At 60.0% G+C, this 27,276-nt stretch overlaps 1 protein-coding gene across 3 annotated transcripts; it reads left to right on the top strand.

Annotated features, from left to right (window-relative positions):
* The first annotated feature begins 6,006 nt into the window (after window positions 1-6,006).
* On the top strand, window positions 6,007-21,909 carry SBK1 (SH3 domain binding kinase 1). 3 transcript variants are annotated; one of them, XM_065644705.1, is made up of 4 exons: window positions 6,007-6,706; window positions 19,734-19,936; window positions 20,041-20,243; window positions 20,765-21,909. In XM_065644705.1, the coding sequence occupies exons 1-4, from the start codon at window positions 6,645-6,647 to the stop codon at window positions 21,545-21,547; spliced, it is 1,251 nt and encodes a 416-aa protein (XP_065500777.1). In that variant the 5' UTR covers window positions 6,007-6,644; the 3' UTR covers window positions 21,548-21,909. The 3 variants fall into 3 exon arrangements, with proteins under 3 accessions (XP_065500777.1, XP_065500776.1, XP_065500778.1); XM_065644704.1 differs by lacking the exon at window positions 6,007-6,706 and adding an exon at window positions 12,198-12,715; XM_065644706.1 differs by lacking the exon at window positions 6,007-6,706 and adding an exon at window positions 13,543-13,602.
* Window positions 21,910-27,276: the final 5,367 nt, after the last annotated feature.

The raw sequence follows: 27,276 nt of genomic DNA on the forward strand, positions 1-27,276 counted from the left end.
CACATCCTACCGCGCACCGGGGAGGCGGCTCTGCCAGCCCCGCCCCGCCCCGCCCTCCCGCCGGAAGCGGTCGCCGGGCCCGCGCAGCCAATCGGGGCCGAGGCGGTGGTGCCAGCGCATGCGCAACTCGCCGCGGCACGCCGCCGGCCGCCATCTTGGAGTATGGCGCGGTGCCTCGCGGTGCGGGGTGGGGCAGGGAGGGAAGGTGCACGCCCGGAGGTGCACGGCGCCCCGCCCCGGCACAGCTGCGCATGCGCGGGAGGCGCTTCCCGCCCGGCAGGAAGCGGCGGTCGGGGTGGGGTCTGTGCCCGCCCTTTGCCCTCGTGTGTCGGGGGGGCGGGGCTCCTTTTGGCCACGCCCCCGAAGGCGGGGCCTGGGTGCGCCCCGTTGCCAGGCTCGCGGGGGGCAGCGTTGCCTGGCAACGCGGTGGGGCAGCCACGGGCCCGGGCCTGGGTCTCGCCCCCAACCCCGGCCCTCAGGGGTGGCCGTGCTGCCCCCCGGCTCCTCCAGAAAGTTACAGGCATACAGGGACACTGTGTTTACTGGCGTTGTGCCCGTGTGACTAATTAAATACTTAAAATGAACTGGGGAGAGGGAACCCCAAACCCTGCAAGTCAGCAGCGATAACGAAGCTACGTGGTACATAAACCCGTTCCTAAGCTCCTGTTCCCATCCCCCAGTTTTTAACTCGAGCTGGGCCTCTCTGCAGTCCTCAGTTTTCCAACGTCTGCTGTGGTCTGGAGACATCCAGAAGAGTGGGTGAATTTGAAAAATATGAAATCCAGCCCCTAGCTGCTGCCTGACAAAATCAAGGAGCTGGGGCCAACTGGTGCCCCAAAGCAGTCAAGTTAATACAGATCAAAATACTTCTTACAGTTCCCAAATTATCCTGTGGCATTCACTGTTACAAGCAATCGCTGAAACTAGCGGCTTAATAGGCTTTAGAGGGGACAATATACATATGAGGATATTGCAAATGCTTGCAGTTACATTATAGGATTAAACAAAACCAGAGAGGGAGGAAAATAAACCCTCCACGGGGTGTAACAAACCACGAGGCTCAACAAGGAGATTATGGTTGAGCAGCCCTGTGTCTTTTCCACGGCAGATTTTCCTCCGCTTCCACACTTTGAACAGAGCGCTGACCCCATGGGCCCCCATCCCATTCGTCCCCATCAGCCTTTCCCCGTGGGTGGAAATGCTGTTCCTGGGCCATGCAGGCTGATAAAAACTCGCCAAGAAGGAGACGTGCAGCTCACGGCTGAGCAGACAGCGCCTGGGCGCGTGGGAGGTGCGTCTGTTCACTGCCACGTGCTGAAGAATTACTGTATGCACCCCCAGGAAGAGCACTGTCTCCAAAACCTACCTCTCCAACACTTCCAAAACCCCTCCGACATCTCCAAAACCTCTCCGACATCTCCAAAACATCGCCAACATCTCCAAAATGTCTCCAAGACCTCCAAAACCTCTTCAACACCTAGAAAACCCCTCTGACACCTCCAAAACTCATCTAACACCTCCAAAACTCCTCTGACATGTCCAAATCCCTCCAGCATCTCCAAAACCACTCCAACATCTCCAAAACTCCAGGCCGAGCTGAGCTATATGCTGTGCCCACCAGTACATTCAACAGAGGCTGGAACTGCCTTGAGACACCACCTCAGTGATGGTTACATCAAGATATTGCAGCTGTGCTGGCAAAGGGCAGGTTGCCATGGTGATCATTAAAAGGATAATCTTATTATTGCTGTTTGTTATTCCCACGGGGGTTGTTTGTTGACACGTGCTCCAAGGTGCACATTGCCAGCCGGGGAAAAACAGCTGCCGGACATGGATCTGCTGAGCCATGCACCTCTTGCCTCCAAAGCTGCGGAGACCTGCTTCTCCTGCCGCTGTAGCTTTTTGGGGTGTTTTTTTTTATTATTTGTCTCTCCAGGATTGTCTGCAGCTCCCTGGGCTGGGGTGAGAGGGATCTGACATGCTACAGGCATAAGGCAAGGTGGTGAGAACCAAAAGAAAGAAGAGGAGCCTTCCACCAAACTGCGGGATCCTTACAGGGAGATTTTCTTCTTTATTCCTGTTTCCCCTACAAAACCCAAGGGGTTGCAAGACCTTTTAGCACAGGATTTGGGGCTGAAAGTGAGTGCATCTGCCACAGCAAGCCTTCGTCCTTGCTTTAGGAAGGGAAATACTATGGAGCTGAACAGCTGTGTTGGGACACCAAGGGTACAGGATTTGTGAAAATCATTCATTACTGCATGGTTTATCCCTCAATTTTTATTGTAAACATGCACAGAAATGTGTCTGCTGGAATGTGATTTGAAGCCCTTTTATCAAAGCCGCCTGCACAGCCCCAGCCTTGATTCTAGCCCGCTCAATCACACATTGAAATATTTACCACATTTAATTGCTTTATTCGAGTTTTGCAGAGTTTGGGTTTTGCCTCCAGGGTTAGTCTGAGCCTAATGCCAACCTAGCAGCTGGCAACGCTTCACTTCACATCCAGCCATGTATCTGTTTCCATCTCCTTTTATTGTTCCTACCACAAATTGAGCTGTAACTCATTCCGAATGCAATGTATAAATGAGCATCTTACTACCCTGCCACCTAATGTAAAGTAATTTCATGAAAAGATTTAAACCGTATTTTATGAGTACAACCAAGCAACTTTGAAATGTGAAGGAAAGTTTTGTGCAGCAAACCCCAACCAGTCCCTGTGTCTCACAAGTGGCTTGGCAATAAGTTTGCTTATTTAGCAAGCTATAAAAAATACAGCAGGTAAAGGCCTGGAGTACAAATACTTGTGGAAAGTACAGATGTGCATAATTAATTTAAAAAAACAACCAAGCCCACTGCTCCAGGGAAGAAGTGCTCCCGAGACACCCCTCCCCATGATGGGTGTCCTTCCTCCCCTGCTGCCATCACTCCGTCCTGGGCAGGGTATCTGTGGTGGGCAAGGGTCTTCTGTGGCCACCACAGCTCCTGGCCAGGTGCTCCAGCCTCTGCTCTGCACCCCTTTGGGATTTATCTGGGGCTATTTGGGCTCTCAGGTGCTGGGTTTTTTGCTGATTATATCACAGGGAATGGCTTCCCAATTCCCATTGAAGGGTAGCTGCTTTAGGCTAGGACAAAGCAAGACCTTGGAGCCAGGGGCTCAGACATGACAGGAGGTCCCTAAAAATGCAGACGTGGGGGGAGTACAGGCAAGACCATGCTTCAGACAGGCCTTGCAGGTCTGGTGTTCCATGTGCATTTGAAAGGGAGGCCTGGAAATTCATCCCAGTGTCCAAATCGCCCCTTCCAGCAGCCTCAGACCAGAGGAGCAGGGTGCAAGAGGCGCAGCCCAGGCAGCTCACCCTCTCTGATAAGAGATTCTGCTTCTGTTACAGGCAAGGGAGAAAGGACTTTTGGGCTGTGGCTTTTTTTAAACCCACACAAAGTTCAGAGTCTGTCCCTGACTTCTTAGACCTCAAAAACCCACCCAGGCAAAGCAACAAAATGTCCCAACATGCCAATTCTGCACCTCTCCCTGTTCTCAGCCTCCCGTGATTTTGAGAGAGGACCAGCAGAGATGCAGGTGACAGTGGAGGAGCACAGCTCGGGCTCCCATGAGCAAGGCTGTCGGTGCCCTGTGGGGCATCCACCGGGAGCCGCATGGGTTCCCGACTGTCTGCTCAGTCCCGCGCCTCGGCAGGCACTGGGAGGCAGCTAATGGGTTTTTATCGAGCTGGGTGCAGCGAGATGGGAACAGGGTCCCATCAGCCAGGCACCATGGTGGACCGGGAAGGTCTCCCCTTCTTCCAGGAAGCGCGAGGTGGAGGGAGCTGTGAAGCTAGAAGCCATTAGGGGCTCCCCGGGGCTGGGCACACTCGTCTCTTCCCTTCTGTGGGAGAGCAGCCCTTCCTCTCTGGATTTCTGCTCCTCTCCACTTGGCCCATTAGCTGAAGCATTAAATTTTAACATTTTTTGTTGCTCTTTGCAGTGCGTTCCTGGTGAGTGGGTGCCTGGGTGGGTGCCAGGGCCCTGGTGCTGTACCCAGGGGACCTGGGGGACCATGGGAGTCTGGCTGTGGCAGGGGTACCCGCCCGCACCCCATGGGCTGGAGAGGGGCTCCTCTGGTGCCAGAAGCCTGCGGAATGCTGATGCTCAAAGACCAGCACAGCAGCAGCACCCCTGCAAACACACTGCACAGCCCCATCGTCCTGGGCAGATGTCCCTGCCAGCTCCCCACATGGGCAGGGGGTGACAAGATGGTGCCACCTCCACATCAGCCCAGCCCGCAAGGTCAGCCAGGAGAGCACTCAAGGAAGAGCCCCCTGCTCTGAATCATGAAGCTCCCGCTGCTCCACACCTGGGGCAACATGCTCTCATCCATCATGGCTGCACACACACGTGTTCGCTGCGCTCAGCCATGTGTGGACATGTACACCAAGCACACCCATGCACATGCGTACACGCTGAGCAGAGCTGCGCACGCATGCAGATGTACATCAACTCCAGCCTGGCCCATGTAAACATACCCACAACCATGGCCAGAGAGCACAGCCAGCCAGGCATGCTCCCCACACACCCCTGGGACATGTCTGCCCCGTCCCAGCCAGCTGAGGCACTGGAGGCTGGTCCACTGGGGGCAGGTCTGAGGACCTGGCTGTAGGGCAGGGGTCTCTGCTGCGCCCTGGGCCTCATCCTGGATTGGGTCCAGCGCAGGTGGCTGAGCCCCACCAGAACTACAAAGCGCAGGCACCTCGCAGCCTCACAGGTGGAACTGTCTAGCCCAGCACCCTTCTAGATCATGTAAAAAAGTGATGGAAAGAAGTTTGGGATAAACCACCCTCAAGGTTGGGTCCCCTGTCTCCTGAGACAGCTGTGCAGTGAAGACGGGACCCTCGAGCAGCATGGCCGGGAGCTTTGCCGCCAAGAGAAATTAAAAAGTCATCGATTTTTGCCATTAGAGGGGGTGTGGCTGGAGCAGATGCACTGCAAGCAGAGCCACACACTGAATAATTCACAAGAAGAAATGACAAAGCCTGTGGCCAGGCTGGGGATGCCTCTCTATGTCCTCCTGCTGCCACCTCCCAAGGACGTGGCCTTTGCTTTTGTCCCAGGGTGCTGGATGCTGCCTGGGGTGAGGGACTATCACCACTCTTGGTCTCAGGGACTTGGGGACCCCCCGCTGGTCCCTGACCTGGTCCCAGCAGATGAGGAACAGTGAGACTGCAGAGCTGCTCGGTGAGGGCATGTGGCCACATGGGTGAGGGGTCTCCTGACCCAGCACGCTGTCCCCGAAGTGGCCCAGCTTGTTCCCTGGGGAGCAGCTAGACATCACTGTCACAGCTGCCCTGTCTTGCCCCGATGGCACAGAGCCACCCCTTGTGGGGCAGGGCCACCTCTTGTGGGACAAAGACACCCCTCGTGGGACAAAAACACATATTGTGGGGTGAAAACACCTACCGTGGGGAAGACACACCACTTGTGAGGCAGGGATACCCCTCACTGAGCACCATGATGCTCCTGCCATGCCCGCACAGGACTGTCACGCTGAGCCCTGCCATTCTGTGCCTTGCCATGCCCCACCATGCCTGGCCATGTAGTGGGGACCACCTCCCTGAAATGGCTTCCAGACCACCTTCTCCACCACCATTGCGGCTCAGGGCACCCACAGGCACCCAGGCTGAGACAAATTCCCTCCCTGGTTGTGCCATGTGCCCTGCGCCAAGGGCTGGACACGACAGAGCCGGGGGAAGGAGGAGGTCAGGGTACTGAGGGACAGAACACCGGTCTCTCAGTGACACTCGGTGCACTGAGAAGATGGGTTGAGTTTGCCAGGGCTCAGCTGTGGTGCTGGCAAGCCCCAAGGCAGCAGCCCGGAGGCGGGAGAGGGCGGCTGGAGCCTGGGCAGGGCTGGCAGTGGCAGCCAAGGAGTTAACTTCCCAGCCTTGCCGCATGAATCTGGAGCTATTAATACTCGCACACTGGTTTAGCTGTCAGAGCGAGCGGCTGCTCTGCCAGTGAGACAAGCCCCGCGAGCCGCAGCTCACCGACGACACAACTTTCCTCCGCGAGTGTGCGGGGCTCCCAGCCTGCCCGCCTGCCTGCCAGACCCTGCCAGATCCTGCCAGACCCTGCCTGCACGGTCCTGTGCAGGGGACACTTTCCCCAGCAGTGCTGTGGGCACTGTCCTCTGTGCCCACCACCGGCCGGTGCCACATGGGCGCTGCGTGCCGGAGAAGGGCAGCTGCTTCCTCCGGCCTCTGAAGCACCACAGGGCTCATCCTGCCCTGCCGGACTCCTCAGCCTGGGCAATGCCACCCCAGGTCCCTGCCCACACCCCCTGAGGACTGGTGCCAACTCCAGCTGGGCTGCACGATGGATGCCGGGATGGCATTGGGCATCGCTGGCCCCAGAGTGAGAGCGACGTGGGACATGGCACAGCCCAGTGCTGCCTCTGTGTGCAGTGAGTGGCCAACCCCAGTGCTCAGCCCGGCCGTGTGAAGGGCTCCCTGGCACCATGGCCCTGGGTGGGCAAGTGTGAGCCTCCCGCTGCTGGCCGCGCTGGCAAGGGGGAGGAAGATGCCAACACCACTCTGGCACTGCCTGGCCTGCAGTCCCCCTCGCTCGGGCACGGCGGCTGCTGGAGCTGAGCGATGGATTCCTTCTGCTTCGTCTGCTTCCAGAAAGAGGAGCTGCAGCCCCTGCACCTGCACAGGTCAGTGCCGCGGTACCCGGCTGGGCAGCATGCCGCTAGTGGAGATGCTGCGAATCTGTGATGGGCATGGGAGAATGGCACTGAGCTGGGCTGGGGGACGATGCCTGGCATGAGAGCTGCCTGCCTTGGCCATGCCGAAGTTTCTGTTGGAGCAGGTGCATCCTCTCCTGGCCAGAGGAGACCGTGGCCTGGTGCTCTGCCATGCTGTGCCAAGAGAGGCTGTGTGCACAGCATGTGCTTCCCTGGCAGCAGCTCTCCAGGGCATGGGGCAGGTGTCGTGTGCTGTGCTGTGCCATGCCGAGTGGTGCTGGTGTGCCCATGGAAGAGGGGCTGTTGAAGCAGGGTGTGAACCCACACTGTCCCAGAGCCATCGTGCTCCCCTGAATGGGGTCTCTGCCCAGACTAGGCTCCTAGGGCCTTGCTGCCGCCGCTGGGGCAGGGGCTGTCTGGAGGGTCAGGGGGCCAGGGCAGTGGGGAGGTCCCCAAGAAGGGCCACGAGGCTCCCCAAGGCTTGGCCCTCTCGGCAGCAGCACCAGCACTCGCCTCTCTCCTCCCCGAAAGCTCCTCTCCTATCCGCGCTGCTGAGCAGCAGCCAAGGCGAATGTGCCCGTGCCGGAATTAGCCCGGCAGCCGGCAGGGATGCGAGGTGTGAATGCTGGCACATGTTGTGCCCAACTGCTCCTCCGTGGCACTGAGCCACTGCCAGCTCCTGTCCCACGCTGCCATCCTCAGAGCAAAGCTCCCACCTGCTGTGGCTGGGAGCCCCCTACAAGCACTGGGAGCCCCCACAAGCACTGGGAGCCCCCCACAAGCACCGGCTACCCGTGGTGAGGTTCAGGGGGACAGCAATGCTGGGCTGGCACCTGGGCAGGACTATCAGCTGGGCTGTGGGTGCGTGGCAGTCCAGGCAGTTGTCCTTCCTGCCAGTGTGCAAGAAGCTGCAGGATTTGTTCTGGTGTAAATCATGGGTTTTGGTGCCTCGATTCCCATGATACATTGCCCACAAGCTTGGCGCTGGCTGCGAAGGCACTGGGTGAGGTGGGGGGAGACTGGGAGACCAGGGGTGGGAGGGGGCCCTTGGATGTGGGTGCTGCTGGCTGGACAGGGACACAGAGCATCCCCGGGGCTCCCCTCTAACAGCCTGACCTGGAGCTGGAGCTGAGTGGCTGCATCCAGCCTGTGCTGGGCACAGGTGGCACGAGTTTGGCATTCTCAGCCAGGGAGCAGAGCACCCACAGTGGCAGAGTGGTGGCCCGCGGTCCTTTATGGTGGCTGCAGGGATCATGCCTCCCTGTGCAGGGGGACAGCGAGGGATGGACACTCATGGCTTGTCCCCAGAGACGTTTCCCCATCCTGCCCTGCTTCAACGAGGGCTGTGCTGGCTGGGGCTCTCTGTCCCTGAACAACCGCCTCAGTTGTCACCAGCCTGTCCCCACCAGCCTTTCCCTGGGCCTGCCTCCAGGCCATGGGGACAGGACTGTCATCGCCTGCCACCACCAGCACAGCAGCTGCCGGGGTGGGCTCCTCCCAGGCTGGCAGGGGGGTGTCTGCAGAGAGACCCACCAAGTGCCCTCCGCTCTGCCACCGTGCCACTGCCCGTCCCTGGGCCTGTCACCCTGCGGCGCGGGAGCGCGTGGGCCCCCGTGGGGGGGTGCCGGCGGCAGCGTGCCTGTCCCCACAGCCTCGCTAGATGGTGCCAGGAGAACGAGCTGCGAGTGGAGGCGGCCGGCGGGCATGCGGTGCTGGACGGTGCCAGGCTGGCCGGGGTGCTGGAGCAGGCCCCATGGCTCTCCCCAGGCTCCCAGGGTGCTGGAGCAGTCCCCATGGCTCTTCCCGTGCTCTCAGTTTAGTCCTGCTTGCTGCTTCAGCCCCAGCTGGTGATGGAACGGGAAATGCTGCAAGCGGGAGCTGTGGGCAAAGCTGTGCCGTGGCCCCAGGCAGTGATTCAGCTGGTGTCTGTGGCTTCAGACCCAGATGGGGATGGGAGCAGGACAATGCCATGACCCCACTACACCCCCAAATTCCATCTCCCTCATGAAGAAATCTATTCTGCTTCTTTTCAGAAGAAACCCATTCAAAAGAAAACCATTCCGTTTCCTTTCAGTAGCCGAATAGTCATCGTTATGCTCCAGAGCCAGCCACATCCAAGCTCCTGGCAAGTGGCCACAGGCAGATGGTTCCGCAGGTCCTGACCCAGCCTGTGCGGGGGCACCAGCACACAGGACACTGTCCCCCCAGCCCGGCTGGCTTGGGTCCATCCTGTGCCCCCCAGGAACATGGGACAGAGTCTGGGGGGCTGCAGAAGGGGAGGCAGCAAACCAATGGCTTCTGACAGCAGTCCAGTGCGTCCCCACCACAAAGCTGAGCTGCAGATTGTGCCACATGGCGCCTGGGCTGTGTCTCCTCCCTGACCTTGGGAGGCACTGCTGGGAATCTCATCCCGGCAACCGTGGCAGGGGATGGTGGCACATCGCTCGGGGCGACCACTGAGGTGGGGGGCACTTAACTCCCCACCCCAGCACTCTGGGAACCAGCTCCCACCATCCCTATTTCCTCTTAAAATCCCCCTGGCTGGGTCCTGTCCCCAGGGACTGAGGGGACACCTGCCCCCCCGCCAACATGGGTCGTACATCGCGGGCTGGTGATGCAGAGGGATGCCGGGCAAGCGGCCCTGGCCACAGGGGATGGACAGCGTGTAGCAAAGGTTGTGCTGGTGCCTGCTCAGTGTGGTGAGGCTGGCTCAACCACAGGGGCAGGGCAGGAGGTTTGGGGGGGCTTGGTGGATGTTGCGGGGGAGAAAACATCCAAAAGCAGCTGGGAGACACCGTGAGCAGCTCCCCAGGCTGAGCATGTCCCCTCCGCTGGCACTGCGGCTCCCGGCGTGCTCTGCTCCCGCGTTGCCCTCCCTCCTTCCTTCCCCGCCTGCTCCTTCCCAGCATCCCTGCCAGCATCTTAAGGCTGATTTTAGCTCATGTCACCGGAGTGTGACAGGCTGCGGGTGGCCATGGCACCTCGACCTGTGTGTTATGCAGGACATGGCCTCTTGACTCCCACTCTGCCAGAGGGCACCAAGTGATGGTGAAGAGATGAGTGACCTTCTTGCTGAATTTGGAGGGGATTTGGCTTGCTAGAAATATTTTGGGCTTTTCAGGTCATTTCCCTGTTGCCAGCCCTGTCTGAGCACATACCCTGTGGCACAAGCCAGGATATTTCCTTTCCGAGCAGAAATCCCAGGGGCTTTTGTGGTCTCTTGGGGGCTATGGACTCATCACACGGTTTGGGATCGAGCTAGGTGATAAACGTTTGATCCGGCTCCTTTCATCTCGCTAATCTTAATTAGTTATTAATATTCTCTAAGTGCTTTGAAGACCACGAGCTCAATGCAAACACTAATGGGTGCTTTTGGTGTTACTATTATTCAATTTGTGCGTGACCCATGTGCTGGCGATGTGCTGATTTGCAGCGTGGCAGACACAAAACGAGCTGCCAAGCCCCATGGAGCCCCCCAGAGCCCTGCTGAGCCTCACAGAGCCCCACAGAGTCCCACTGCGCCCCATGGAGCCCCATGGAGCCCTGCCACAGCGTGACTGGTCCCTCACTGACAGCTCAGCCTCCATGTACCTGGGGCACGGCACAGCCCCATCGTCCAACACCAGGACAGTGACACTGGGAGCTGAACAGCGTGCAGGGTGTGTGACACCGTCCCTGCAGGTCCCTGTGCAGGCTCCCCGGGCACTGGCACCTCACGCCTGACCTAGAAACAGCCCTGAGCTATAAATAGGTTGAGCCAAAGGAGAGCTCAGAGACGCAGCTCAAAACGCTGCAAGCAGGAGGCTGCGGGAGCCAGGGAGCCACAGCTGGGGGAACAGCACGGCAAGGGCAAGCAGGGGACATGGGTGGACAAGTGCCTTGTGTGGGTGCCAAGGGAAGGGATGGGGCTGGAACACTCCCTCCCCAGCAGCCGATGGAGCAGGGTGTGCGAGGAAAGCTGCGGAGCCTTTCACCAGCCTGTGTCCTGCTTATGCGGCAGCACAGGGAGCACCTGCGAGGCCTCAGCTCCGTCTCCCGCACCATGCCCATTCCTGGCTCTTTCACCCCTCAGATGCTCTCCTGCCCCTTCCCAGCACTGCAGCTGCTGGTCTGAGCACCCACCTGGCACCCATCCAGCTTGCCCTGGCTTTCTGGGTCACTGGGCTCTGGTGACGCAGGGGACAACATTTCTCCTCTCATGCAACAGGGATGCCTCCATCCCAATTGGTATTATCTGTACTCAGAGCATCCAAGCCACAGGTACCAGGAGCTGTGGCAGGGAGTGGCAAGTGGAGGGGGGATCAAGGGGACCACTGAGCGCTCACGAGCCACAGCCACCCCTCTGCTGCCTGGACTGGAGTCTGGCTGTGCCCTGGGTGGCTGCTGGACATGAGAAGGGTGGCGATGTCACCTTAGCACCTGGCATTGAATTAAAGAGAAGTGTCAGAATGTGATTCAGCCTCTTGCTTCAAAGTCATTCATGAAAAGACTAATTGCTCTGCCTGCTAAACTAGAAGCAGATTAGAGCTGCCAGTGAGTCAGTGGCAATGGCTCTCCTGCCCTCCCCAGTGGCAGGGGGTTCAGGTGGCAGCAGGATGGCCTTGGTCCCAGCAGAGTGGGCACAACCAGCTCACATGGCCCACATGGTGTGTGGGAGCAACCCACCATCACCCCTTGGAGCACGGGGCAGCCCCATGGCTGTGTGTTGGCATTGCAGGAGTGAAAGGACCCAGCACCCAGCTGAGAGCTAAGGAAGCCCCAAAGCAGACCATGACCTGTGTTAAACCCCCCCTGCTCAGCCCTGGTGAGTGCAGAAAGAAATCTGGAAAGACTAAACGAGCCCAGGCTTCAAGGAAGAGTGTGGTGCCCACCGCTCAGCTTCCTCCAGGAGAGCTGCCACCATCGTCTGAGCTGGAGGTGCCCGGGAGCTCCTGGTGCTCGGCTCTGGCATCACTTGCTGAACGTGTTGCCAAACTTTAACGAGGCTGAAAGGAAGCCCATGCAGCGTGTCTACCTCAGCCGGCTTTCCCTGGCTCGGTCCAAATGGTCCCACCAATTCATGAGTGCACAGGGAGCAGCCACGTGTCCTGCATGTGTTTAGGAGCAGCACTTTGGAGGGGCAAGCCAGGTGCTGCCCACACGGCGGTGGGGCTCACCCATGCTGGAGGAGAAAAAATACAAAGTCTTGGAAGGCTCAGGGAGAGCAGGAGCCAGGGAAGCTGCCGACAGCAGGATGTGGTCCTGTGCAAGGACATTTCCGATGAGTGGTGCTGATGGCGGTGAACCCCAGATGTTCCAGGCTTGGGCTATCCGAGTCCTTTTTGCTGCGTGCAGTGACAAGTGGGGTGGGGAAGGGTTGAGGGGCCCGATCCCTGCGTGGGTCAGTGGGAAGGTAGCTGTCCCAGCTCCTGCTCACCAGCAGGTCCCACCCGTGAGGTGGCTCCCCGGGCTGAACCCTGCGATGCCTGGAGCTCCCACGGCCGGCGCGGGGGGTCGGACGGCTCAGCGGCGGCCGGCGGCTCCTGCCCCGGGACACACCGCGGCTTCCCGCACCGAGTGCCCCCGGCTCCACCGGGGCGACCCCACCCGCAACCCCCACGTGGGCCTGGGCCCACAGGCCGGAGTGGTGCCGGCGCTGGGGGGGCCGAGGGGCGGGGATGGGGAGCGCCCCCCATCCCCACCAGCACCCGGGGAAACGGCGGCGGAGCCCCCCCCCGCCCTCCCCGGGGGCTGCGGGGCGGTGCCGGTGCCGGGCGGAGCGCGGGGCGGGGCGGCGCGGGGGGCGGCGGCCCTGCCGGGGGGCTGCGGGGGGGCCGCGCTCCGCTCCGCTCCCTCCACTCCTCCGGTGGCGGCGGCGGCGGGGCCGCGGCATGAGCCCGGCGGTGCGGGAGGCGAGCGGCGCGGCGCGGCCCCGCGCGGGGGGCGGGCGGCTGCGGCTCCTCTCCCGCCGAGGACGGGGCGCGGCGGCTCGCCCCACCGGTAAGGCGGCGGTGGCGGTGGGGAGGGGGCACGGGGGGCGCCGCCCGCTCCGGTACCGGCCCGCGCCTTTGTGGCGGGGCCGCCCTTTGTCTGCCCGCACGGCGCGGGGGGGAGTGGGACGGCGGCGGTTCCCCGCCAGCCAAAATAAGCATCACGGTGCAACCGGGGCTCCGGGATGAATGGGGGGGGTCGCCTCCCGCCGTTCCCTGCAGAGCCCCCGGGGGGCGGATCGCCGGGCGATGGGGGTGCTGCCCCCGGGGGCTCGGCCGCTTCCCCGGCAGGAGCGCAGGGTCCCGCCGGCGACCGCCTCCGGGTCCCGGGTCCGTCCTCCAGCCGCTGCCACCTGCGCCCCGGCCCGGCCCCGGCCCTGCGGCTGCGGGGACAAACTCGGGGCCGGAGACGGAAGCGGCGTGAGTCACACTTGAAAGGAGTTTGTGCCGGAGCGGGGCCGGAGCCGGGGGCCGGGGCGGCGGCGGGGGGGCTTGTGCCTTGCACTTGCTCCGGGGCCGCAGGCGGGGCCGGTATCCGAGGGAGAAAGGGGTCCCGATGCATTTGGGGGTGGCTCTGGAAGGATGCGCTGAGATGGAAAGCGGCTGGAGGCAGAGGAAGGAGAGCAGGGAGGGGAGGGCAGGCGAGAGGCGGCCTCGGGGGCAGCTGAGGCCATCTCTCCTCGTCATCTCCCCTCGATTCCCCTCGTCTCCCCTCGATTCCCCTCATCTCCAGCACGGTGAGGACACGGGAACCGGCCTCCAGCCCATGCCAGCCTCTTGTCGGCTGCGGCTCGGAAAGCAGGAGCGTGACCCACTTTCCTCCAGGTCCGGCCTCGCTGGCGCGGTGGCCGCGGGCGGGTGATGCCAGCCAGGAGCCCTGCGGCAGCTCAGGGATGGGTGAGTGGTGCCGAGGGATGAGGCATTTCAATCTCAGTGCCCCTCTGTGCTGGATCTGATGTTGGGGTGTCACCTGCCGGGAGGCAGAGCCTCGGAGCTGGGTGACCCGCCTGGCTCTCCATACCCTATACAGAGGCAGGCTCTGTACCCTGCCTGGGATGCTGCGGGAGGGGGCTGCCTGGGGGGCAAGGGAGTGAAGGCGAGGCAGGGCAGAGGTGGGAGCATCCCCCTCTGGGGGAGCTGGGGCCGAGGTGGAGGCCACCAGGGCGATGCCTGGGCTGCGGGGTTACAGCAGTCCCACCGCATGTAAAGGCTGTGAAGCTCCTTGGAGTGGAGACAGGGCTGGTTTTGGCAGCAGGGTGACATGCCCCACTGCCCCCGAGAGTGAGAGGTGCCGAGGGGCTGGCTGGCCCTGCCCGTGGGGACCGGGTGGGTGATGGGCAGATGCCGCTCAGGGCGTTTGTCTTTGCAGATCCCAATAATACAATGCTGCCGGCGCTGGTGGAAGAGTTTTGGGAGGGAGATGATGAATGGCTGATGAAACCAATCAAACAATGAAGTAATCATAATTCCCTGTGCCGGCAGCAAGGCACGGCAAAGACGGGAGGAGCTGGAGGCTGGAGTAGCTGGGGCCCTAACAAAGCCATCCCGCTCGTCAGGAGAAGTCCTGGGAGGCCAAAGTGCTGAAAGGTGGCCAAGATCCTGCTGTCAGGGGCTGATAGGTGGAGATGGTGCATCCGAGGGCAGGGAAAATCCTGCTGACAGCTCCGGGAGAGCAGTGCAGAGGGCACAGAGGATGGCGGTGGGAGGGGAGAGTGGTGGCTCCCCAGGGAGCAGCTGCCACCTGTCCCTTGGGAGGATGGCGAGAGCTGTTGGAAGAGAGAGCCCAGGCACTGCCTTATTTGCTCTTCCCAAATTTGCCTGCAAAACCTGACACCTGGGACCAAAGGCTGAAGAAGCTTGTCACAGGCTCATGGCTGGGATGAGGGACAGTTAGCCCTATGGATGCGCGTGACAGGGCCTGACCTGCCCTGCAGCTGAGACATCCCACTGGGAGAGCAGCTCCCGCCACCTGGGAGCCCACGTGTGTCTGGTGCTCACTGGCTTTGCCAAAGCCGATCCTGGTGCCGGACAGTCCATTCCAGTCTAGGCAAGGAGCTGGCATGAGAAACTCCAGATAACCGGGAATTTATTGCCATCAAATGAAGTGTCCCAAACTGGGGGCACTGGGAAATCACAGTTGCTGCAGGTGCATTGGTGGAGGCTGGTGCGGGTTCAGGCTCATGGTGCAAGTGGCACTTGAGTGTTTCCCAGTGCCTTCCCACCACCATGGAGCCGGTGAGATGACATGGGGACATGCCCCATCCATCACCTCTTTGTGGTGTGGCTGCTCCTGTTGGGTCATGGGATGCTGGCAGAGGGGCTGTTCCCAAAATGCTGCCCGCCTTTAGCCGCTGGCCGGTTTCCCTGTACTGTGTTCAACCAACCACCTCCCAGACACACTCAGCTTGTCTTGAGCATCTTTGGGTGGCCCTGGTGCAGTGCATGGGTGAAGGGACCCTCTCCCCATGCCTATTTTGCTGGTTTTGGTGGGGTGGGAGGCAGCAGCCAGCCCGGGCAGAGGATGTCTGAGCCCCTGCGAGATGCCTGTCCCCCCTCTGCACCCACAGAGATGTCATCCTCGTTAGGCAAAGGTGCCTTTGTGAGCCCCCCTGGGCACCAGCGTGCTGTTGCCCCCTGGAAGCGCAGCTAATAATGCCTTGCACCAGCACGCGAGTCCCAGCGGCACGGAGGAGATGAGAGGATGTCCCCAGAATGGGGTCAGGCAGGAACGGCAGCAGCAGAGGCTGGAAATGGAGCAGGGTGCTGGGAGGCAGCAGCTCGGCGCAGGGCATGGCCAAGACACTGGCTGTCCCCTTGCCCTGGTAGCACCTGGCCACCAACCAGCACAACCAGGGCAGTGCAGGAGGTGGGTGACCAGGAGCGGTGACAACGCTGGCAGGGCCAAGCACTCACTTGGAAATGACTTTGCTGGGTCAGCGGGTGGTTTGGAGAAAATAGAGGAGGTTTGGGAGCTGGCTGGGGTGCGGAGGGAGTGAGCAAGCTCCTGATGGGTGCCCTGGCCTCCAGCCTGCCAGGCTGGCAGGGAGGCAGTGTTATCTGCTAATAACTAATGCCAATTACACCATAATTAATGAGCACGCTGCTGTTGTACTGAGCATTGCAGCAGCAGGAGGGTTTGGGGATGGAGGGAAATCAAAGCTCCACAGAATACACGTGGTGTGGCTGGGGTACCCGCAGAGGCAGAGCAGCCTGTGCTTGCACCCACCCAGCTGCCAGGTATTTCTCATTTCTCTGCTCTCTAAAGGGAAGTCTGAGTCTTTTAGAGACCTTAACCCTGACCCGCATGGTTTTGCCCTTTGTCTTCCCAATTCCTTGCCCCAGAGAAGCCCATGGTGCAAGTCTTGCTCCCTGGCCGGGCTTCCAGCATGCTGCCTGGCCGCAGAGACCCCTGCATTGGGCTCAGCCCAAAGCCCTTTTCCTCGGACCCCACTCAATAACCAGGTTATTTTTCTGACCCGTCAGTCTCTGACATGGCCAGAGGGTTTTTCTTTCCCCCCATTCCTTCTTAATTTCCAAGCAGCCGCTGCTCCACCAGCCTCCTCTGCCAGATGCCTGGGGCAGCTCTCCCCGGCGGCCTCTGCTCCTCTCAATGAGCTCTTAATGAGTTTGCAATTACTTATTGGCAGAGCTGATGCACCCAGGGCTGGGTGTGCAGCAGAGCGGGATGCAGAACAGGGGAAAGCATCCTCTTGCAGGGAGCGGAGTTGGAGCGGGAGTGGGTCAATGGTGGTGGTCCCAGTGCTTGTGGGATGCTGGGCTCTGGATACAGGATGATGGACTCTGGATACAGGATGTTGGGCTCCGGGGATGGGTTGCCATCCTCCCTGGAGCTGCTCTGTGGTGTTGGGGATCAGGCCGGGGAGGTTTGGGGAGAGGAGCGGCCGCTGCTGCCAGGAGACAAGTGGCTGCCTATAAATACCTGCCAGGGAACGAGGAAGAGGTGGGTGGATTATCCTCCTCACTCAATGAGATAAATGGTTCTGAAGCTTAAACACAGAACAATTTTAGTCTGAATAGTAGGAGAAATGGTTCAGGACACGGAGATGACGACATGAACCACCTGTGGTGAGCGGCAGGGTCCTGGTGCCGCTTGGCAGCATCTTTGTTGCCCCTTTGCTGTTGCCCAGGGTCTCATGCCACTGGGGTCAGGACTTGGGATGTGCATCGTTCCTCTCTGCTTGTGTAACCTCCTTCTTCCCAAACACCTGAAACAGCTGAGCCAAGTGGCTGAGTGCTGGGAGGTGGTCTGGGCTTCCTTCAGGCGCTGGCTTCTCTGCCCCGAGGCTTCGGGGCTGTGCTGTGGAGGTGGGAGAAGAGCTGGTGTGCTGGGAAAAGGCCTGTTTCTGCTCCAATTTGACCAAATCTGGCACACAGCTGCATGGGCAGTTGCATCGGTGTGACTGGCATTGGTCGAGGATGTGGGACCTCGACCCCAGCAAGGCCAGACTGGCAGCATCTCTTGCCGTGTTGTCACCAGCACCCGTGTCCCACCATCCCTGGGAGTGTCCAGAACAAGCTAGAAATGAACCCTCGCTCCCTCTCTTGCCCTGCTTTACTGTTTACATCAAAGCCAACATGTTTCCAGAAGCATTTCAATTTTTAATGAAAACTTCTGCATTTATGCTTTGTCTTGGCCTTGGCGTGTTGGTATTTTGACCACCATCGCTGTTTGGTTTTCCCTGGGATTGCCGTTGGCTTTGCGCTCCCATTAGCTGTGACAGGGCGTCATATTAAGCCGGCAGGAATGGGGACACGGTAGCAGGATCCCGGTGGCATCCCCATCAGCGTGTCCCCACACCTGCCATGCCCACCCGCACTCCGGCGGCTTTGTCTGCCCCATAGAGCTCCGCAAATGCAGGAGCCACAGCCCTGGGGTGGCTGTGAAAGCCGGGCAGGCAGCAGGCAGGCAGGACATCTCATGTGGTGGGACACCCGTTTGTCATGGGTGTTTCTTGGTTGCCGGTTGGAAAGGAGCTGCCTGGAAAACCCAACAGGTTTAGCCAAGGGAAAAAGCAAATAGTCCTTGACGTGGAGAGGTCTTTTAAGCAGTCGTCAGTCCTTCACCTCCTCTCTTTGCACCGGCAGGTTTTTTTACTCAAACCCCAACTTTGCTGACTTGAATAATTGCATTTCAACACCAGTTAATTAAGAGACATTGACGAGCATGATTGTAAATTCAAGTGTAGACAGAATTCTTCTTGCAGGATGCTGGGAGCTGTTTTTAGTCATGCATCCACCGAGCTGCTGCGCGGATCCACCTCCACCTCCAGCACCCAGACACTGAAATGGTGTTCCTCTTCCAGGAGGCCAATAAAACACTATGGAGATGAGCTGCTTTGGAGATCTTATGAGTCAAGCCGTTACATTTTTGGAACATCATGATGTTGAAGTTCCTTTTCTATTTTTTGCCCAACTTCCCAGGAAAAGAAAAAATTAAGAAGCTGAGCTTTGCTTCGGGATGAGAGGCAGTGCAGTGCTGGAAAGGAAGGAGAGAGAGGTTGGAGATCAAGCTCAGCCTTGTTGGGAAAGGGCTGGGAAGATCCTCGTGTGTCGGGCAGGATCCTGACCCTGAGGTGCTGCTGGCATTTCGTGGGTGCCTGTGGGGCATCTGGCACCATTTGGGGTGGCTGTCACAGCCCCTGTGTGGCCGTAGCACAGGGCTCAGCTCGTGGGCATTGCGCGGGTTCCCTCCCGTGGTGGGGCCACTTTCGGCTTCTGTCTTTCGCAGCCGTGGGCTCACCACCCGCAAAACACCCATTTGGTTGTTTCACAAGCAGTGAGCCCATGGCTGTGATTGCAGAGCACCCATGTCACATCCCTGGCCACCCACACTCCCAGCTCTGTCCTGGCACCCATCGGACCCTCGGGTGCTGTTGGTCCCAGGGCAGGACTCATTTTGAGCAGAGATATTTTTTTTCCCCCCAGTGAGATGCATTAAAAAATCTAAATATAAGCCAGCACCCGCTCAGCTGCTGTCCCATGATTTTTGTCAATCTGCTATAAAATCCAGAGCAGCTGGATTTATCTACTGAGGTACCCCTGGGGTGCCCGTGTCTCTGCTTGGGGCTCACTCAGCACAGGGTGCTCGTGCTGCACTCTTGTGCGCACTTGCAGCTGGGATTGTGCTCTTGGGGGATGACGGAGGGTGATGCAGCACCCTGAAGACATCAGAGGAGATCCCGGGGTGGTTTTGCTGGCATGGTGGTGTGGCGGGTGAGTCCAACCTCGGCTCTTGTGGGGATGGCTGGGGCGAGGAAAAACCACCACGGGTTTGTTGGGAGCGGGGAACATCAGTGTTGCCATCCATGTGCTGCTGGCTGGGCTCTGCGCCAGCGTGTCCCTCGCCCTGGCAGTGCAGAGCTGAGAGTCAGTGCTCAGGGATGGTCGAAGGTACATGGTGGGGCAGTTTGCTGCAGAGCCCTCGTGTCCTGCTTGGCGCCTGCGGTGTGACCCCAGCTGCACTCCGGAGCGTCGCTGGCTCCCCGCTGGGCTCGGCGCTGGAGGCGGCTCCGTGCTCTGCGAAGGTGGGAGGGGTGGGGGGGACATGGCCAGCTCCTGAGGTCCCCGTGGGGGTCTGCAGCAGCACTGGGGAACCCCAAAGGGCCTCAGCTCCTATCCTCTGTGGTGGCTGTGAGCACACCAGGGCTGAGGACACGTGTGTGTGTGTCCCTGTGTCTCTGCCCTCCTGGCTCAGCCATACCCTGATCCTTCGCTTTGCCCCCAGACATCCCTGCGAGTCAGGGGCACAGGCTGCAGCCCCTGCGGAGGCTGGAGCATCCTCTCCAGAGCCATTGGGTTGGTGGCCCCCCCGAGACAGAGGGGTGGCACGCAGCGGGTGCTGCTCAGCACCGCCCCGAGCAGCCCGGGGCCCTTTACAAGGCGCCGTGGCTGCCAGTGCCAGGGATGGGATGGGAGGGGATGGGATGGGAAGGGAGGGGACAGGGTGGGACAGGGTGCGGCAGCTTTGCGGCACCCACCAAAAGCGGTGACATGCCTCTGCTTTGCAGTGCAGCCATGAGTGCGGGTTCAATTGATCAAGAGCCGTCGCGCAAGCTGGCCTGCTGTGGGGTGCCCCTCATCACCGAGGACATGCAGTCCCTGGCCATCCGGACCCTCTCGGGCACCGACATCAGCAAGCACTACGACCTCATCCGTGAGCTTGGCAAGGGCACCTACGGCAAGGTGGACCTGGTGTCCCACAAAAGCACAGGTGGGGAGAGCTAAAGGGGGTGCAGGGGATGTGGCCGTGTTGGGAGTGGGGTGCCTGGTGTGTCCCAACTGTGCCTGCTCACTCCCATCCTCTGCCCTTTGCAGGCACCAAGATGGCCCTGAAGTTTGTCAACAAGAACAAGACAAAGCTGAAGAACTTCCTGCGGGAGTTCAGCATCACCAACACACTCTCCTCCAGCCCCTTCATCATCAAGGTCTTCGACGTTGTCTTCGAGACCGAGGACTGCTATGTCTTTGCTCAGGAGTATGCCCCCGGCGGGGACCTCTTCGACATCATCCCGCCACAGGTGGGAGCCCCCACCCCTCCCATGGGAGCCCCTTTGGGGTGTGGGGGCTCAGTATCCCCAGGGCACTGAGCAAAGCTGCCGCTGTGCTTTGGTGGCCGTGCAGGAGGGGGCCCCGTGTGTGGGGACTGGGCATCCCTGGATGAGTCAGCCCCAAACGCAGCAGAGAGTCTGCAGCACATACAAGCAGGTCTGGGACCCATCACCCATCTTCTGGGGTGGCCTGCAACCCATCATGCATTCCTAGGGTGGCGTGGGACCCATCACCCCCTGGGGAGCCTGAGACCCATCACCCATCCCTTGGGTGGCCACAGACCTGTCACCGGTCCCCTGGGGGTCCTGAAACCTGTCGCCCATCCCTGGGGTGGCCCAGGACCCACCACCTGTCTCCTTGCCACAGAGAGCACCCTAGATAAATGTGGCTGTGACCATGTTGGATGATACAGCTGTGGCGGTCCCTGAGCTGGGTGGGATCACCACGGAGTTTGGTGGTGGGTGGTGACACCATGTCCCCATGCCCGCAGGTGGGGCTCCCCGAGGAGCTGGTGAAGCGCTGCGTGCAGCAGCTGGGCCTGGCCCTCGACTATATGCACAGCAAGAGCCTGGTGCACCGGGACATCAAACCGGAGAACGTCCTGCTCTTCGACCGTGACTGCCGCCGCGTCAAACTGGCCGACTTCGGCATGACCCGCAAGGTGGGCTGCCGGGTCAAGCGCATCAGCGGCACCATCCCCTACACAGCGCCCGAGGTTTGCCAAGCCGGGCGAGCGGAGGGCTTTGCCGTGGACACCAGCATCGACGTCTGGGCTTTTGGGGTGCTCATCTTCTGCGTCCTCACTGGGAACTTCCCCTGGGAGGCGGCGTCGGCTTCTGATGCCTTCTTTGAGGAGTTTGTGCGGTGGCAGAAGGGACGGCTGGCGGGGCTGCCCTCGCAGTGGCGGCGCTTCACGGACAGTGCCCTGCGCATGTTCCAGCGCCTGCTGGCCCTCGACCCCGAGAAGCGCTGTCCCGTCAAGGAGGTCTTTTACTTCATCAAGTGTGACCTGATGGCCGAGGTGCGGCGCCGACCCTCCTACCGCTCCCGCAAGCATGCTGGGGACAAGCTCCCGGCCGGTCCCCATCGCCACGAGGCCACAGGCTCCTGCACCCCCGCCCCGCTCAAGAGGACCGTCCTGACTGAAGGGAGCGGATCCCGCGGCTCTGAGCCGAACACGGCCCCCCCAGGGACGGCCAGCAGGACAGACGGACGGCAGGACAAAGGCAAAGGGCAGATGGTCCTGGCCACAGCAATAGAGATCTGCGTTTGACGGTGCCGCGGTGGCACATGGCGGCCGCCTGTCCTGTCCCCTTGGCCCAGGGACAGGGATGGGGGTGTTGCTCGTGGTGGTGGCATGAGCCGGGACCAGGCTCCAGGTCTCCCAAAGTAAAAAAGAAAAAGAAAGAAGAACAAAGAGGAAAAGGACAAAACTGGTTGAGCCCCATAGCGCTGAGGATGCTGATCCCCCCCACCCCGCCCGGGCGATGCCGGCGGCCGGAGCTGCCAGGGGTGACATCAATCTCCCTGGCTCCTGCCACGGCCGCGCTGCCCCCTCCAAGGCTCCCATCACGGTGGCATGAAGAGGGTGTCCCAATATGGGAAGAGCAGGGGGGCTGTGTGGGTGGGTGGGAGGGCAGGCAGCGCCCGCCAGGTCTCCCCCTCCCCATGCTTGGCCCCTGGCTGGGGGGAGGGAAGGCCGATGACCCCGCGCCGTGGAGGAGGCCTTCAGGGAGGTTTGGGTGGGGGCTGATTTACCCCCTGCCACCTGTCCCTGTCCTGCTGGTGGGGATGGGGAGCAGATGGGAAAGCAGGTGCCAGGTCAGTGATGGGGACCTGGCGGGGTCACTGGCAACCCGGGACCCCCGGCAGCCCCGGCTGCCTCTCTGCCGTGGGAGGTGCTGGCAGCCACTGATGTAGCAAGTGTCCCCATCTGTGTGTTGTTGTGTGTCCCAGCCGCTGGCAGCCCCTGTCCCCCAGCCCTGTCCCGATGGGTGGCCATGTGCCAGCCTCAGAGGGACTGGTGTCCCCTAGCCGGGACCTGCGCTCTGGGTTCAGCCGTGGCTGCGGTGCCACCTGTCCGGCAGGTGGGAGCTCAGGGCTGGGCTGGCTCTGCCATGGTGGTGTCCCCTTGTCCCCTCTGGAGACTTTTCGTACCCAAGAACTGGAAAAGGTGGTGGTGGCACATGTCCAGAGCAGGACCTGGGGAGCAGGGGAGCGGGCTTCATGTGGCCTCTTGCAGGTCCCCATGGCTCCCCACACTGTCCCCATCACCCCTTCTTGCTGTCACCTCTTCTCCAAACCCTGGTTGCCCTCTCTGGGGGCTGCCAGGAGGAGGCAGTGGGGTAAATCCCCCAGGGCTGGCTGCAGCCAGGCGGGGAGTGGTGGCAGGAGCCACTGGTTGCCCCTTAGTGACAAGTTCATGGAGCGTGTGGGAAGGGTCACAACCCCCCATTTGTGGTTCTGGGCACCCAGGGCGGTGTGGGGACTCACTCTGCTGCCAGGGTGGGGAGGCTGGGGGGCACCCCAGGGTGGCAGCACCGAAGTCCTGGCATGGTTTGGGCTTCCCTCCTGTTGGGTGGGTGCCGTGGGGACCCCCCCCATTCCCTCCAGCCCCCCAGTACCCGTACAAAGGGCTATAACTCTATTCAGCAGCAGCAGCAGTTTACACAGCAGGCGGGTGCCCAGCCGGACCCCCCCCCACCGCCGCTGCCCCTGTCCCCGCGGCACCCACCCCTGCCCACCGCCCGCCTGCGGGGCCGGGGCCGGTTTTAGACGTAGCATTGCCCTGATGTAGAGACGCTAGACGCGGTTTTTTCTCCTTTTTGCCTTAGGTCCCTCAATGTCCTCGATCTTCCGTGCAATAATGTAGATAAGGGATCCCGGCCACCCCCGGGAGGGCTCAGTTGTACTTCCCCGGGGGGGTCTGTCCTGCGGGGGGTTGCCCAGGTGTGATTTCTGTTGCCGTCGAGGTCACTGTGTCGGTAGGTTGTCGGGTTTTTATTTCCAATTCCCTCGGCTGTCGGGTTTCGGACCTTCTTCCCGTAGGAGAGGCTGTAGTGTCACAGATGTTACCTCAGTTTGTCACTGTTGAAAAGGATAAAAAAAAAAAAACAAACCAAACAACAAAACTAAAATGGTAAAAAATGACAAAATACATAGTTATAAAAGCAACAAAAAAATTATAGATTGCGGTGAAGACTTTTTATTTTAAATCAAACAAACGTGATGCTGCTGCTTGTGCGGCTGTGGGCGGGCGGGGGGCACTGCCTGCATTCGCCCTGCCACAGCCTCAGGGTCACCGTCCCCCCACTTCCACCCCATCCTCACAAGCCCCATTGTCATGGCCCCCAGGGCAGGCAGGGAAGTGGGGCAGGAGCAGCACGGTGGGGCTGTGGGGTGGGGTGGCAGCACCCATGGGTGGGGGGGACCCAGCCACCCTTGGTGCAGCCCCCTCCCAACAGGCAGGGCTGCCTGGCGCCAAATGTATTCCAGCCACGTCCGCAGGCTAATTTCAATTTCCTGGTAATTATGCAAATGAATGTGGATTTAATTAAGGGCAGATTTCGTTAAAGTCTTCTTGGGGAAATGAGAACAGGATGGGGGAGAGCGAGGAGGAGGAGGAGGAGAGATGAAGGCAGCGCCCACCCTGGAAGGTGGGGATCCCGCCTGCTCCCTGCCTTGGGCCCCCATGGCAGGTCAGGGTCCCCAGCCCAGGGGCTGTGTGGGGCTGGCATGGGGCACAGCCGGGGGTCAGTGCCCGGGAGAGACCCCAGGCAGACGTGGCAGCGGCTCCTCCGGTGCGTCCCCAGCCCCGCTCTGGGTCGAGGGCAGCAAGTCCTGCTCAGCTGGGGCTTCAGCACCAAACGCTTTCATCCCCTTTCCCTTCCCATCAGGGCAAGGAAAGCATTTCTTTGACTCGTGATTTATGTTTTTTCTTCTCCACCCCCAGCTAAAAATACAGATTTGGCCATGCCAAAAGGTCTAGGAAATCAATGTCATTGTCACCAGGCGCCGGCTGGAAGGACCCTCCCCTCTCCAATCACAGACAAAAAAGGAAATGCTGCCATTTGACGTCTTTGAGATGAACCACTCGGGTTGCTTTCAGCTGAACTGTCTTTAATTCAAAGTGAAATGGCTAATTTTATCCCGGCAAGGTCGAGGATGCTGAGAGCCCAACAGTGCTGGGAGGACGAGGGCTGCTTGCCTCCAGGTGAAACCTTCAGACCCAAAAAATGGCAGCTTGGCAAAGCCATTGCCTGCCTGTGACCCTTCTGAGTTTGCTCCCAGTTTGGCCAGGACAGCGGCTGCTGACCTTGGGCAGTCCCTGAGTGATGGATGAGCAGCTCCAAAAGAAAATAACTAATAGATTTGTACACATTCTCAACTGGTCACAAAGCCAGAGGGCAGAGGCGCAGGGTGCCAGGCGTGGAAGCAGCATGGGTGCTGGATGCGGGATGGGTGCAGCAGGTCCAGCCCCACCGGCGTCCCAAAAAACCAGACCCTTCCTGAGCCGCGGAGTGGGGAGGTTGGGAGGTCCTGCTCATGGTACTCAGCAAAGCCTGCCCGCCTCTAATTTCATCCAGCCCTTGATTTCTAGAGCTAAATTTTGCCCGTTTTTGCTTAGAGATGCTAAGTGAGCCATTGCAGCCCCAGCTAAAATACTGGAAGTTGAGAGTAAAAATAACTGTGAATGATCCGCTCGTTTGGAGCACAAATGATCAATGCCAAGCTGGCATTGCCAAAAAAAACCCCAACCCCAAACAAGCCCTTTAAAAGGAAATATTTTGCCACCAAGATGATGCTTCAGCTCCCCGGTGATTCAGGAGGGGCTGCAGGATGAGGCATTCCTGAGCATCCCAAGCCTGGAGGGCAGCGTGGGGGTCTGGGCTGCCGGCTGCTTCCCCAGCTACCGCATGGGGACGTCAGGGGGACGTAAGCCCGGCATGGCAAGTGTATTCGTTAAATGTGCTGCTTAGGGCTGATCTGCTTTCAAGAGTTTCCAAAAATAGTGACAGCACCGAGCTGAGCTGGGCGTTGGAAGGAAATGTGACTCATGTGCTACCCAGCGCCCGAGCGAGATGGGATGAGCTCGAGGCCGCCGTGCAAAGCGAACCACGAGCCGCTGCTCGGGGATGCTGCCGGCTGTGGGGTCTGCTTCGGGATGCATCCCGATGCCCTTTCTGGTGGCTGCAGAGCTTGGGCTTGTCCCCTTGCTGTCCTTCCCACAGGGCCCCTCCACTGTCCACTTTTCCAGCTGCTGCAGAGATGATGGACAGGTGTCAGTCAAAGCCTGGCAGCTGCTGAGAGCCCCTGTGGGGACAAGCCACTGAAGCCAGGCAGCAAAAGCTGTCCTGAAGTGGGGAGAAATTCAGCGTCACACCACATGGGGTGGTCAGCAGGGCCATGGCTGGTGGCAGAAGGGAGAGGTGACCTTGTGTGACAGATCCATCCACCTCCAGAGAACGGGAGAGCAAAGCTGACTGCACATCCATCCCCATCACCCCCATCCCTCCACAGCCCATCTCCTGGGCAGGTCCCTGCTTGGTGGAAACAGCCCGATGAGCATCCCCAGGGAACGGCTCTGGGCCAAACTCTGCCTTTCCTGCAGCCTCTGCCGGCCAGGGGGATTTTGGCACTGGGCAGAGGAAGGCAGGAGGCTGCTGGCACCTCCAACCTGGCTGGGTGCTCCCTGCAACGGGATCAGACACATTTTTTCAACCAAAGGTGCTTCTTCCTGTGGAAAACCCAGTGGTTTGCAACAGGGCCTTTTTGCTGAAAAATGGGTGGGTTTGTCAGCTTTTTGCTCACAGTTTTGGAATGCAGTGAGGTGCCAGGGCCCAGAGGCTGATGGGGAGAACACCCAGCCCTGCACACCCCCTGGCCACCTGAACGGTTGGGTTATGGGCTCCAGCTCAGCAGGCCTCCCATGTTGCCATGACAACTGCAGCATCCCAGCTTGGCAAGGACAGATCTTCACCATCCCCACCAGCACCTTGCCCAGGCAGCACTTCAGCCCCAGCTCAGGGTGCCACAGGCAGCATCCCAAGCCCATGGCAGAGCACAAGGTGCTATTTACACTCGCTCCTAGGTGCCGGTCCATGTTGCTAATTTACACCTTCCTTCACACCCCTCCAAAAGCAGTGGGGGCAGGAGAGGCTTTTGCTTTTCACACAAGGATCTGCCCGTTCAAACCCCCCTGCAGCCAGGCGGCGTGTGCTGGAGCTGAAGCTGATGCACAACTCGCAGGGCTGCGTGCAGGACTCTCCCCCGGCAGCCCCCGCCTGCTGCAGCTTTGCTCTTCTGCTAGACACAATGTCCCCAGGCTGTCCCCAAACCCCTCCTGTCCTCCTGGTGGGGACAGGGTGGGCAGTGGGCTCCCAGGTTGCGCACCCGACTCTCTCAGTCACCCCGGCTTGCAGGGCAGCTGTCTGGGACCGGCATTACCTCCTGCTAATTAGAGCATCATCACGGGCAGCTCTTGCTCTCTGCAGCCTGGTGGGACCTCGGCTTTCAGCCTGACAAGATCCTGAACTAAACCCTCACTGACATCGGTGGCACCAGGCTGGGGAGAAACTAAGCTCTTCATCTCAGAGGCTGCTACATCCCCAGAAAGGTCTCATTTGAAAAGCATTAATATAGGATTAATAGAGGTTTTAATAAACAGTGAATCAACTGCTAATGGAGCCAAATTTGTAAGCCATCTGTAACACCTCAGGGGCTTAAAGGCACCTAGAACATGTCTGGAACATGTTTAAAGTGGATGTTATCACCTTGTAGCCCTGAAGGCACCACACCAGAAAGAAACTTTTGGATAAAAGGTTGTGGATGAGAGAGGGAGCCTGCCCCATCCCTGCGCTGCTTTAGAGGGGGTTTGAGTTACCAGCATTGTCACCTCTGCGCTGGCACAAAGGCAGAAAGGAATTTGGGTCACCCTTGTGCCCTGGGGCTGGGTCAGGAGCCCATAACAAAGCAAGGGCACTTTATAATGGATGGGCACAT

This window comes from Caloenas nicobarica, chromosome 14, assembly GCF_036013445.1.
Source record: "Caloenas nicobarica isolate bCalNic1 chromosome 14, bCalNic1.hap1, whole genome shotgun sequence".
Taxonomy (NCBI): domain Eukaryota; kingdom Metazoa; phylum Chordata; class Aves; order Columbiformes; family Columbidae; genus Caloenas; species Caloenas nicobarica.

What these genes read in the sequence shown, in the direction of transcription:
- SBK1 (XM_065644704.1), top strand. Translation starts at nt 12,198, where the DNA reads ATGCCTGGAGCTCCCACGGCCGGCGCGGGGGGTCGGACGGCTCAGCGG. An exon ending in GGTGTCCCACAAAAGCACAG is followed by an intron (nt 19,937 to 20,040) that starts GTGGGGAGAGCT and finishes TGCCCTTTGCAG; the next exon opens with GCACCAAGATGGCCCTGAAG. An exon ending in TCGACATCATCCCGCCACAG is followed by an intron (nt 20,244 to 20,764) that starts GTGGGAGCCCCC and finishes CCATGCCCGCAG; the next exon opens with GTGGGGCTCCCCGAGGAGCT.